Source organism: Poeciliopsis prolifica, unplaced genomic scaffold (assembly GCF_027474105.1).
Source record: "Poeciliopsis prolifica strain line A6 unplaced genomic scaffold, Auburn_PproV2 SCAFFOLD025, whole genome shotgun sequence".
Taxonomy (NCBI): domain Eukaryota; kingdom Metazoa; phylum Chordata; class Actinopteri; order Cyprinodontiformes; family Poeciliidae; genus Poeciliopsis; species Poeciliopsis prolifica.
This window is the reverse complement of record NW_026562400.1, coordinates 3,362,221-3,376,331: the sequence shown is the minus strand read 5'-3', so window position 1 is coordinate 3,376,331 and position 14,111 is coordinate 3,362,221. Positions and strand designations below refer to the sequence as shown.

General features: G+C 38.2%; 1 protein-coding gene across 1 annotated transcript in view; it reads right to left on the bottom strand.

The window, feature by feature from the left end:
- The window catches only part of LOC129370868 (thrombospondin type-1 domain-containing protein 7A), a 166,398-nt gene that overhangs the window by 92,773 nt on the left and 59,514 nt on the right, over positions 1–14,111 (bottom strand). Inside the window, exons 2-3 of the mRNA XM_055047094.1 lie at positions 8,379–9,213; positions 1,412–1,660 (exon numbers count right to left, since the gene is read on the bottom strand). Of these exons, the coding sequence (XP_054903069.1) occupies positions 1,412–1,660; positions 8,379–9,213 (1,084 nt within the window). The remainder of the gene's footprint in view (positions 1–1,411; positions 1,661–8,378; positions 9,214–14,111) is intronic.

Genomic DNA, 14,111 nt, shown 5'->3' with positions numbered 1-14,111 from the left:
TTAATTAATAACAAAAAGTCTCCATCTGCACAGTCCTGACGTAACAATTTAAAATGTGTAGGAGCAGCAAAGAGTGAGCAGTTTGACAGAAAACCAATAATCCCTTGGATTGGATTAAAACATATGGCTTCAGTCTGAAGTGAGCTGAAACTGAGCTGAAACTGAGCCGTCTGTCAGACTGAATGCAGGCACAACGTCTGTGAAAATTTAAAATAGCCTGACAGTCTCCCCGTTATTGCCTTTACTTTTTGTCTGGCACCAGCCCAGCCACTTATACTAATCTCTATCCATATGCTAACTCACACACACACACACACACACACACACACACACACACACACACACACACACACACACACACACACACACACACACACACATGCAGGAGGAACCACCCAGGAGAGCAAATTATCCTGGTGATACGTGAAAAGGGAGGTCAACAGGAAGTGCGTGCAGCCTGAGCCAACGCTTTTATTTTTCTGTATGGTGCGAGTGCGTGACTGAAATAGCGAATGAGTCCCTGCAGTATTTCATAGCACAATCTGAAAACTGCAAGAAAAGGTAAAGATACCATAACAACAATGCATATTTACAGTAAACTGGACATTTATGTAGCATTTATAAAAAACAGAACCAGTTTTTACCATCAGAATCTGAATCAGCCTCAGCTTTCTTGGTTTTAGATCACAAAATTGTAAATTAATTTCTGTGTTTTTGATTGTTTAACTCCTTTAAAGACAAAAGTCACTGAGATCACTGCGCCTTTAAAAACAATTAAAAAAATTCACCAGATCCATGAATTTTCACCAACAGATCAGAAGTTTTGACGTCAGCAGTGTTAAAATAGTTTTGGGTTTTATTTCGTACTTCAGCTCGTTTTAATTAGTTTTTAGAGTGCGTTTGTTGGTTTGTCAAATATTGTTTGGTTTGAACTTACACTGCAAAAACACAAAATATTCCCAAGTGTTTTTGGTCTAGTTTCTAGTGCAAATATCTTAGTCTACTTGAAATAAGATGAAAGCGACTCAGTAAGAAAAATAAACTTTTCAGTCAATAATTTCTTAATATTGATGAAAAAGTAACAGTTTCACTGGCTGTTTCTGGACTGGCTGCCACTTTTGCTGTTTTCCCTGTCTGAGCTCAATCATTATATATTTTTAAAGGCAATTTGAAACATCATAATCCATTTATGTTGAATATTTAAAATGTTTTCCATTTCCAGAGTTAAATTATCTTTAGAAATGTAAGTTTTCTTTATGTTTAAGTGGGTAAACTTGCATTAATAAGCTAATATTATTATTTTGGTGGATTACAGCCTCAAAATCACAACATCATCATTTATCGCAATAATTTCAGGGAAAATGTAAGTTTATTATTGTGACAGGCTTACGTAGCATCAAATATAAATTACCTTGCACAGGGAGGAACGCTTCCCCCCGGAGGTTCGCAGGACTCCGTCTCCTCCAGTGCTGGACACTCGACGCCCTCGCCAACAGAGAACTGGAGCACCTGTCGCCTCCGGGTTCGGTTTCCTCTTGGAGACTCGGGGTCCGCGCAGGCCTTGGAGCAGGAGCTCCAGTCGGTCCACTCCGTCACCTGGCAGTCTTTAGGGAGGACGCAGGACTGGATGGTCAGCGGCAGCTCCCGCGGTATGCACAGGCTGGGATGGAGGAGACAGAAGAGGGTCAGGTGTGAAGGAGGAGGAGACTCAAGACCACGAAGTGGTCGAGACACTGGAAATCCAAATAAGCAGCAGCTGCTTATTTGGATTAAACAGTGACAAGAAGCCCTAAAATACTAGATCATATTTAATGACTATCAAACATGCAAAGCTTGGCAGCCGGATCCAGTGGAGCAAACAGTGTGATAAAAACTGTTAATGCATAAAATGGAGCTAATCTGATCACTTAACTCCACAGATTAAAATCCCACTGATTCTTCAATTTGAAACTCGAACCTTCTCCGTTTTGACCTGACATGAATGGGAGGAAGGATGAGCATAAGTAAGGTTACCACATATCTTTAAAATACAAATAACGCTGAACTACGGCAGCTTTACATGATCAGGTTCAAGTTTTCATGCTAATGATCCAATTAAAAGTTTTTTAAAAAATCTAATCCTGTAATGAAATGCAGCCTCTGGAGAACAAGGTCTGACGCGATTTAAAGCCTCGTTTTGTCCATCATAACGTCATCCTGGTTTCAAGACAAGTCGCCGCTCTGAAAGTCTGAAACTTTGGCTCCTCAATATCCAGTGACGGATTTAGGGAAAGGATATAAATATATAAATAAAAACACGTTTTCTTTCTGCTTCAGACGCCGTCATTAGCTGAACTTATTCGCATACATGGTGCATAATGAGATTCACATCAAGAGTAAAACAGGGGCTCTTTGTATTCATAAGTCAAGTGTTAAGACGACCACAACAGGCTGTGATTCATTGTTCGCCCACTTCTTTTGATCATCTAACAACATTTAGTCGTAATGAGTAACCCAGCCTACTTGGGTCCCTTTCCAATCATTAGAAATTTGTTCCAACCAAAGCCGTCTGTTTTCTGGAAGTCCTCTCCCTCGAGGCGAAGCAGCTGACGAGCTATTAGTGCTAATTACAGCTCTGCTTCATTTAGAAGTCTCTCATTTAGACGCTACCACCGCATTTCACCTCCAGCATCTCTGATTTTTTATTTTTTTCGTACAAATTCTTTTTTATCTCGCAGCTCCTGTGTCTTTGCAGATTAAGACACCTCTGCAGGCTTTGAAGTAGCACCGAAGCGACACTGTGAATAATCCTGGGTTTGTTTTTCCGCCAAGCGCACATGGTGAGCTGGCTCGTTTCTGTTTTTGGAGAAAAACAATGAGAAATTTAAACAGTGAACGTGACGCACCGACGGCTCGATTTCTCATTTCAGATGGAAGTTGTTGTATTAAAAAGCCGTTAATGCAGCCAGTGACCCATTTTCTCTCCAATCTTTGGATCCTTTGAGCCTTCCCCGCTTGTTGTTGTCCACATCCGAGGACATTTTGGAGTAGATCTCAAAGTTGGAGGAAGAAGTCATTGTTTCTTCATCTCAGTTATTCAGACAGAATGAGGACAAAACAATTTCTAGTTAATTAAGTAAGCTGATGCAGAGAAAATGGTCATTTTTAAGCCATTAGGTTTTAAAGTTATGTTCTAACAATGGACTTTGTATCTGCTCTTGAAAGACATAATTCTGCATCTGTCAAAAGATTAAAGAAAACATGTTTTCTGACTTTTGAAGCTGAGAAAGAAACGTTCACATTCAGATGTTTACTTCACTTCAATCAAACTCTAGTTTGTTATTCTAGCTTGTTTTGGGAGGTCTGAACTCTGATGAGGACCAAAAAACAAACAAGCTCTGATCCGTCTAAAGACGGTTAGATTAATGTGAACTCTGGTGCAGCAAGCGGACCAAAGTGCAGGGCATTCTGGGTAAATATCACCAAAACAAGCACAAAAAATCAACACTCCTGCAACAAGAACTGCTGAAGAAAAACAACAGCGCTCCACTCAGCGCAACTTCCTTTTTCACAAAATGTAAACAAAATTGGAGTACAATATTTTGATGAAAAGTTACTTGTAAGTTAGTTTTGTTGTATTTGCACTAGAATCTGGACAAAAAATACTTGGTAATATTTTGTTTTTGCAGTGTAACCTGAATAAAGACAAAAGAAAAATCCTACAACCACTAAAATCTGACGCTACTCTATATTTGTTTACATTTTGTGAAGAAGGAAGTTGTGCTCAGTTTTTTCTTCAGAGGTTTCCATGTCATTTTCTTCAGTAGTTCTTAATGCAGCGCCTCCACAGGCGAGGAGGGGAACAGTTTTTTCAATTGGGTTGGATCATTTGACACAAAGCAGTGTCAAAGCGAACCTAACCGTATGAAAATGTAACAGGAGTATCAGGTGTGAAAAAATCCTTAACGTTGTGCAGTAGAGGCAACGTTTCCTCTAAAAACAAGCAGAGGAAGCCAGAAACTTATTTTTAAAGAAACCCGCATGTGAGGAACCAGTAAGACGCCATTGGAGAAAGAAGCGTCCCAGTGACAGATGTTCATCAAACAAAATTGGAAATGAAGCGAGCAAGATGTTCGGGGGACGCCTGGCTAGGACACGACTGGATCTCTGCTTCTCTGGGAAGTTTGCTCCAGTTTCCACCAGAAAAAATAACTATGAATATTTCAGAACGAGAAATAAACAAGTCAAGGATTAATATTAATGTTCCTAAGAGCATGCAAGTTGTTTTCAAGGTTCCTTTAAAAGTATTGATCCCAGTCAGTGGCGAGAGCCCCACGCTAACAAAGCCTCGATATCCCAGAATGAAGCTTTACCATAGAAGATATGTGACTGTTTGAAAGATAAATTCAGGCTTGCAGCTGTTTCCTGGAGTAGGAAAACCTTGATAAACCCACCAAGATCAAAGTCTGCCGGGAGCAGCTGTGACATTTAATACAGGGCAGGAAATGGAGACAACAGCTCATTAGAAGAATATAGATCTACCCTACAGTTACGCTGAAAAGCCAAATGCACATTACTCCACAAATTAATGCCAGTTATACAAAGGATAACCAATGGCAACTCAATGTTTCATCACTTTCAGTTGAATAATACTCGTGAATGTGCAGCTGTAGGTCAAGCTTTCTTTCTCGGAGAATAATAAGTCCCAAACCAAATACTCTGCAAATGAAAACAGAGCCAAGCACCGAAGCACATAATAACCTCTTTTCACAGCCAAATAATCCACAACTCCTCATTTGGGGGTTCATAGGAGAGCGATCGTAAATACGATTGTACCAGTTCTGTTCCCCTGGGTTACATATATATCCTGCTAAAGGGTCCATAACATGCAGCGATAGCAGATGTATGCGTCTGACATATTACTGGCAGGAAAAGAAACGTGGAGCTATTTTACAGAACATGTGAAATTGGTCTGTCTATTCACAGACACCTTGACTTTAACAATCGTGTCATAAGAAAAGGAGAGGATGCAACTCAGACTGGAAATATACTTTGTTTCAAATATGAAGTTTCCTGTAAGGACAGATTTATTTTAGTAACAACAGGAATCATGTTCTGCTCGTCATGAGACGGATGAAGGTCTGAGGGAGTTTTTGGTTGAAAAAACCCGAACAGGAGGCGATTTCTATCCAAAAGATTTTAATAATAATGGAAAACGCACAGAAGGTTGTTAATGCTTTATCCTGCTTTCAATTCATAATGTAATGAGACATTGTCAATAATATTCATAAAATATGTATCTTAAGAATATAAGTCTGCATCTTGATGCAATTGCATGTAAAAAAAGAAGATAATTTAAATGGGACCTTCTGCTTCGATTAGGTGAAAAACTGCGTCTGTAAACAACCTCAGCACTAAAAAACCCTTCCTGGGAATAACTTGAGGCTTTTTTAGTGTTTTTAAAATGAGCTGATTCAAAAACTTCCCAATAGTTACCACACATTGCATATTCTCATTCATAAATCATGTTGAAAATCTGGGATTGATTTTATTCCACTTCAAAGTGTTTTGTTGGTATTTTATGTTCGGTCAAAGGAATGTAGTAAATTAATTAAGTTTGCTGTTGTGCCATCAAAAGGTATCCCAAGATTTGCTTCCTTTGCCCTCATCAAAAAATAAATAAAAATGTAAAACATAAAAATCTTGCGTTCTACAAATGGTATGATGAGCTAAAACACTTCTCTCTGCTTTTATCAGAGCAAATCAACAATAAATGTCCAACAAATTAAACCAAAAACCAAACTTTACACAGTGAAATCCTCAATAATCTGTCTAATATAAATTATTTCAGTTCATTTAGAACACAGGTGTCCAAAGTGTGGGCCGAGGGCCATTTTTGGCCCATGGAAAATTTTGTTTGGCCACAAGTCAAACTATTTTGGTCAATAGAAAACAAGTAATGAATTCAAAAAGTTTGCAAATTGTTTTTATTTTAATAGAGGAACAATCCGAAACCCTTTTAATTTTATATATCTAAACAGATTTAATTCTAAAATTGTGTTTTGTTGTCAATCAGAAAGAAAAACCACAAACTAATTTTTCAATTTTCAATTTACTGAATTTTGTGGTCCGCCAGCAGTTTAAATTGACCCGTTTTGGCCTTCAGGACAAAAAGTTTGGACACCGCTGCTTTAGAAAATTCCTCCAGATTTTCCAACAACACATAAAAAATTAAAAATCCTCCATAGGTTTATGTAGCGATAGCATCTTGGCGTCTTCTGTGAGCAAATACTCTCCATGCCAGGTTTGACAGAAACATACGAATACAAGTTTCCTTTAGAAACATTTGATTTTAGTCGACTGCAAAGTTCACACTGACAGAACTTCCTGCCAGACATTTTGCTCTCAGATTCATTGTTAGACGGGAAGAGTGTGCAGCGAGTGAGTGGAAACTGACAGCTATTAATCTTTCTGATTTTCAGTCTGACAATGTGCCTTTGTAGCGCTCAGCGAGGATAATGACGGGTCAAACAGGTTAGATCTGACATGAGGAAACTCAGATTTAAAGACGTGTTGGAGAATAGTTCACCACTTTAAGTATTTTGAAAAGCTGCAATTTTTTACTTTCTTTTATTTGAGTAAAATAAGTGACTTGTCTCACTATTCTTTTGAAAATGTTGAAACTATTAGCTTTCTTCCCATCTGCAATTATTTGAACTTGACCTTTTGAATCTATAAATGTTTCAAAACAAGAAAAACTTAAAATTACACAACATAAAGAACAGCTTGCCTTTTTAAATACTAAAAAAAAACTTTGGAGATGCAACTTCTTAAAATCTAGCTAAGTATTCACAACACAAGAAAAAAGATGGAGTGAGACCTCTTGTTTTCCTTGGACATCTTTGATGTATAGAAAAAGTTTGTGAAACTAATAAGGTCAGAAAAACAAAATCTCTCAATTCAAAACATATTTTCTTTCAGATTTAGGAAGAATTGTACATTTGACTGCAGGAGAGGCATGAGGATAAAATGTCGTTCACACAAAAATATGTTTTAGCAGCAACCGGTCAGAGCATTGACAAGACCACAGGTAATGTTGGAGATATCAACCTTTCTCAGGTAAGAAAATGTATTTTTTTAAAAACCGCTTTACTTTTTTCTTCCTCCGTCAATCAAACAGCATCTGCTGATGTCTGCCACCTAAAACAAATCCACGTTTTTATCACTGGAAATGAATTATGGCAGTGAAATCCTGTTTTTCACCTCCAGCGTCTGAGTGGGATAAAAGGAAACAGATGAAGACTGACGTTATGTTTTAACTTCTTCTTATTTAAAGGACAGATAAAGCTGTCGGCAGAGTGGAGTGACTGGATCGTCAAAATAATATTTCTTTAGAGATTACTCAAAGCATTAAAAGTAAAAACATCACGTAGAATCCCCTGCTACAGTTTTCTTTCTCATTTTGAATCTATTTCTCAAATATGGACAGGAGACATTTAAAAATGAGCCTATAAATTTAAAAAGCTTTGAGTTTTATTTTAGATTCATAATTGCATTTTAAACTTTTATGACCCAGCAATAAGTTCTCTGTCTTCCTGAGTAATGCTCCTAACAAAAATTGAAACAAAAAATGAAAACACCCAATACGTTTTTTTGTGTGTGAAAAGCATCAAAGTCACGGCTTAGATTGATCTCATGTGACAGAGAGACGTTTTTTGTCACTTCTTTCCGCAGAACTCGACATCAGATTCACTTTAATGGTCGTTGGTTCTCTTAGCTTTCGCTAGAAAAGACCCGACCGACGATCGTCTTCCTCAACGTGTCGCCTCCTGACAGGGAGGAGCGAAATGAAGCAGGACAAATCCGACATGTTTCACTGTCATGAGCAGCAGACGGATCATAGAGGCAGGAAATGAGGTTAAAATGACAGGGGAAGATCTACAAATACTAAAATTCAAGTCATCCTTGATCTTTGTTTGACATAGTGGATGAAAGTGCAGAAAAAAAACAAAAAATACAGAAAAGGATGAGAAAAAAGTAAAAAATTTGACTTAAAAACAACTTAGTGTTTCTCGCTGTCATTGGTGGCCTTGCTAACTAGCATGCAAGTTAGCAAATGGGCATGATTGACAACGCTAAGCCCCGCCTCCTGGTTCTGATTGTTGTTTATCACTGGGAGAAGGCAGATGAGTTAGATGGTTTTGCAGATTATTTGTCTCATACTGTTCTGCCATGACATGGTGACAGTTTCACAAATATGAAAAAAAATATTTTTAGGGTTAAGTACTGAAGCTTTAATATTCAATTTTCAGTTTTATTAATTTCTTTTTGGTTGGCCTAATACTGTTCAAAGGTTTACAGCCACACAGAGTAATAATGATCCAAAGTGAGGTACTTACTTGCGCCCCACTCTGCTGCCGTTCCGGTGGATGCAGGCCACTTCCCGGGTCTGGTATCCCACCTGGATGTCCCAGAACGGACTCTCCTGCCGGTTCAGCCGGTTCCTGGACCGTTTCTTTTGAATCAGCTCCCTGGTTTCAGGATCCTTCACCCCTCCTCGCTCCCTGAGGCCCTGACCTTTGCCTTTCCGCCGTTTTGCCTGCCGTGCGGTCCGGGTCTGGGGCAGGACGCAGGGGGTCCACGGTCCGACCCTAAGGCTGTACAAGCCTTCTGGACCCACACAAGCTCCCGGTTTACAGGACTGAAACTCGGTGAGGTTCGGGCAACCGGCTCCTCCGAAAAGCGGAGGAACCAGGACGCTGCGGACTCTGTTCCTGAGGCCCGTTCCGCACGTTTTGGAGCAGGAGGTCCATGGCAAATACTCGGTGACAACGCAGTCCTGAGGGCAGGGGATCAAACACGCCTGCTCCAGGCGCGGCTTGGGCTCAAAGTACTCACAGATGGCGTCCTCTGCTGGAGTCCCGTCCGCCTTGAGCGTGCAGCCCACCTCCCGGGTCTGAATGCCCTCCTCGCCGCCGCTGCACGTGAACTGCCGCGCGGCGCCAAAGGTCCTGGCCGACACCGGTACGCACTCGTTCCAGGCTCCCAGCTGCCAGTCGTACAGGTCCTTGTGCCAGTCGCACACGCGGAAGCAGTTCCTCTGGTTGGAGGGCCGCTGAGCCTGGTCACAGTTGGTGTGGAGGGTCGTCCAGCCGTCCACGTGGGCGCACCAGACCGCCCGGCTCTGGCTGCCGCCCGGGCCGCAGTCGCTGCCCATGCATCGCCCCCACGGACCTGGGGAGGAAGAAGGAGCAACATTAGAAAAATGGATAAAATCCTATTTGATGCATGAAACAATCTTGGGAAAGCCGTCTGTTTTCACTGGGAAAAAGATATTGTTACCAGTTGAATTAGCAGATTGTTTCATCTTGTATTTTGTAGTTTTTTTAGAAGAAGAGAGTGAGGAAGAAGAAAATACTTGTGTGATTCGTAGCCATTTTTAGTTGTTGTTGGCTTTGATTTGAGAAACAATTATTTCTCAGATTCTGGTGAGTGTGAGCAAATTTAAGAGCAGTTAAAATAAATCCTATATTGTTCTAATTTAAAAGGATAATGAGCCATAAATTAACAAGCTGGACAAAAGCTTGTATATCCATTAAATTTCCTCAGTTTTGAGGGATCAAGTTGAACGAAAAACTTGAATTCCTTTATTTTTTGCAAATATAAACCTGAAAAGTGTTGCAAGTGTTTCGGTTTCACTTTGCACAGCTGACTGGTTGACATGGAGATTAAATGATTTCTCAAACATGCATGAAAGAATCAAAGCAACACCAGAAAACATTGAATCAAAGCAGCAAAGCAACACCACAGGTCTGTTTCCGAAGAGGGAATAACATCACAACATAAAGGAAGGCTCAAAAGAGTCACGTTTACATGATACTGCCCCTTTAAATAAAAATACATCAACATATTAATCAATGTTCCAGGTATTGTGAAACAAAGGCAGGTTTTTTTTTGTGTAGAACTCTGTGTTTTGGCAGGTTTGCAGTTTTCTGGAGGTTTGTTCCAGACTTATGGTGCACAAAAGCTGAATGCTGCTTCTTCTCATTTGGTTCTGGTTCTGGGCATGAAGACCAGAACCAGAATCAAGATCTGATACGACCAGAAGGTTGAAACAACAGCAGATCTTTAATGTATTGTGGTGCCAAGCCAATCAGTGTTTTATAAACTAGCCTAAGTATTCTAAGTATTTTTAAAATCTATTCTAAGAGCTACAGGGAGCCAGAAAACATTGAATTTGACTCTCCAAATCAACCAAATCTGCAGGAAAATAACAAATCTAACAACAATAATGACAAAGTTGGAAAACTGCTTTGATTAAAAATAAATTAGGGGAGAAAATAATGGAAAAGTTAGGATGCAGCAGGACAAATTGATGCACAGACACAAAATTACCCTTTGACTTTTATTTTCTGAATGTAAACAGCAAGTGAACGTTGTGTTTTTATATGGGATAGTGATTATTAAAGGTGATCAAAGGGAAGCATCTGAAAGACCAAAGTGCTGTGAATTATCTGTGGTATTCATCAAACCCTTTTGGCAGCCAGCAGATATTGCTTCAAACATTCAATACCAGCCATTTCCAGGCAAACATCAGACATAAGCTTTCGTTGCATGAGTACTTATACAACCCAGCGCACAGATGATGCAAAGAACAGGACATGCTTGCAAATGTTGCAGAAACCGAGTCATTTAGAGAGATTTTGAAGCTCCCAACTGAGCTGCAAGGAATTGTGATCTAAACTACGGTGATAAATAAGTGGCAAAACTCTGTTGCAAACTCTCAAAATGATCTTGTGTGTTTTGTGACTTGGCCAGTTTTCTTCAAAAAACTAAAATTATTTATATTGTATTTCATGCCAGAACTTAGAAACTGCAAATGGTGCATTGAGGTTATTTTAGATATGAAACTTATTCTAAGAAACTCAGATATTTTTAGATTAAACTGAATTTTTTTTAAAAAAAACAAAAAAGACATTTGAGTTAAAAAGGTAAAAAAAAATATTGATTATTCAAAAAAGATTTCTAGAAGACTTCTAAAGTCAAAATTTGCTAGTGAAAACCCCTGAAATTTTGAGATTTCAGAAATTTAGCAAAACACAAACATTTCTGAGTTTCAAAAGCTTTTCCAGGGAAGTTTTTTTTTCTTGCAAATTTGCGACTTAAAAACACATGCAATTTAATGTTTTTCTAGAAAATTATAAGATAAATTTCAAAATCCCACTTTTTTTCTAGCTAATTTCTGACTATTCTTGAATTAATTTTCTAGATTTTTTTGTCAGAAATTTTGGACCTTTTGGCAGGTAAAAAATTCCTACACTGTCCTATTATGCTGTCATAAGTATCATCCCTTTAAGCGTTCTTAAAGGTTTACATCTAAAATGAACCAACCTGTGATCAAACATAGCAAGAAAAAAAATAGGATTAATTAGCACAGTTTGGCTGTACTCTGATCGTGTGGTCCAAAGGTTATTAATACCACAACAGGAGAGAAATTTAATTCAATAGGAAGCTTCACATTTCAACTAGCAAGCTGATTATGTTAGCATGTGGCAAATCAAAATGCTTGTGGTGATAATTAGATGGCGCAGCAGCAAAGAGCGAGCGACAGCGGCCGTCTGCGGCCCGATGTTTCCGTCAGAGGAACTAGAAAGGTGGTGCAACAAGTTTGTCAAAACTGGTTTAAAATGTTGTTTTTTTTCTTCCTGACATTTATTGCTGTAGAAGTTCTGCTGCTGTTGGCGGTTAACTAACCTTTTCTAACTGTAGTGTGTTGGGATCAGGTCTGTTTTCTTTACAGGTTCTCCATTTTAATGGCTCAGGCTAATATATATTTCAGACAAGTTTTATGCATAATATTGACATATTTTCTATATGTTTTAAAGCTGTGTTTAATTGTACAACTATTGACTGCTGTTAATGTTATTTATTGTATTTTATTTCATGTTTAGGACTTTTTAAATCAAAGTAATGCTGTATATTTTCAGTTTCATTTCATGGACTGAATATATATATGTATATATATATTCTGTATATTGGAGGCTGAGGCCAAGTTGATTTTCTCTCTTGTTAGAACAACTGCAGTGAACCTGAGTGTGTCTGTTGTGAAGTCAAACAAAGTAGGGTTACAAATGTAAGGTTTAAAAAAATGTGATTACTAGTTTAAAAATAAGATTAGTAAGCAGATTGAAATGCGGTACATTCTGTTAAATTTTGAAAACTTTGGATTTATTGTTTATTGCCAGTTGCAATAAACAATAAATCCATTAAAAACATGGTAAATTAAAATGAAGGATTTATTGTTTTTCGCTTGTGGATGGAAAACATTGACCAATATATTTGATTTGGATGATTTTGGTGATGCCACTCACCAAAATGTAATGTTTGTTCAGTTGTTGACTGTATGGTGTTTTCTTTAAAATGTTGTAAATGTGTGTTTTTGCAATGTAAAGCACATTGCTGCTGAAATATGCTGTATAGAAAAATTAGATTGATTGATGTAAAAGTTTTCAGTCTGGTGTTGAGAATTCATTATTTGTTGTTTTGTTTATTATTTCTTACTATTTATTTTCATTATTTAAGATGTCTTCCAGCTCCAGTTTTAAATGGTCATCAGAATTTAACGTTTATTGATCCATGAAAATGTGTGCACAGTATTATGCCATTATTGCAATTATATATGTTGAAAAGGGTCAGAAAACAGCAATATTATTGATCATCACAATAACTTCAGGGACAATTTATCGTCCAGCATTAATCATGACAGGTCTGCACATAAAACTACAATCTAATCAGAGTAAGAAAGAATCCGTCTCCAGGTCAGAGGCGTGCTGCAAACCTGCAGCACATTGTGAAAAACAGACAGAGAACCAAAGTTTTATCTCCAAATATTAACGTAAAGCTTCATTAGCATAAAAATTACTTTTAATATTGCACGAAGCATCATTCGAATCTGTGAAAAACAGTTTCACATCAATGTGCGACGTTTGGCAGGCTGCAATCAGGATGATAAATTACTGCTAACCTAATACATTTAAATAAATTAACAAATCTGCACGTCATAAACTAACATTGGCTGTCAAGTTATCGTTTTTATTTCTAGTATTGCACAAAAGGGGTTTGCAAATTGTATTCCCTTAAGGGAGTTTTAATCTCCTCCCATCCTTAGATAATCTCACACTGCTTCAGTCTTTTTGAAGGTCAAAGTACAACTACAGGATTAAAAATAAAAGGAAAAGACTTTGGAAGAAACTTCAGACAGAATATTGACTCAGACCATCCTGAAAGAGTTTCAAAATCTTTTAAATTTAAAAAGAAGTGGCTGGTGGTGAAATGTGGATAGTACTCTACTGTAACTTCAATTGTACTGCAAACAAAATATTAAAGAGAATCAGGGCAATATAGGTTTGACTTTTGCATCTTTGTAAATTTCTTTAAGCTTAATGAACATCCAGTAAATACGTTTAATTTTAAACATATTTATTGGAAATCTACTGATTACTGATTTATTTAAATAAATATTACCGTAGTGTGTTGTGAGACCAAGTAAAAGAATCCAAAACGTTTCCCCTGACATCATCTCCCTCCATCTTTGCCGTGTTTGGGTCGTAATATCCTCACTGTCGGGACCAGAGTCTGATCTGTGTCCATTTAATGAACGCCGTCTTTGTCCCTGCAGGGTCAGCCTCACTGATGAATGGGTCACTGTGTTTCCCTGTCTCCTCTCATGTCTGTTTGCTTATTTATTTTTTGCTCTCCAAAACAGGATGTCTCTCGCCGCTCTGAAGGGTCAAAGTTCACCGGAGGTTCATTTCTGCGTCGCAGTGTTTAAAGCCTGCAGACGTGATCCAACTTCGCTACGTTTACAACAATATAGACGGAAAAACAAAACGCAGAATAAAAAATAGGCAGCAATATTTTCAGCTGGTCTCAAAACTCCTTCACTATGTTGTCAGAGTGGGTCAGAATCTGCAGTAGAACAATAATATGTAGAAACAAACTGAAGGGTGAAATGGAGGTGAAATGAAGAGGGTAAAACTGAGAAGTGAATCCAGGTAACAAGCCAGATTTAATAAAAGAAAAAACAGTTTTTAAGATTCAAACTACTTGGAGTTACTTTTTAAACCGTTCTG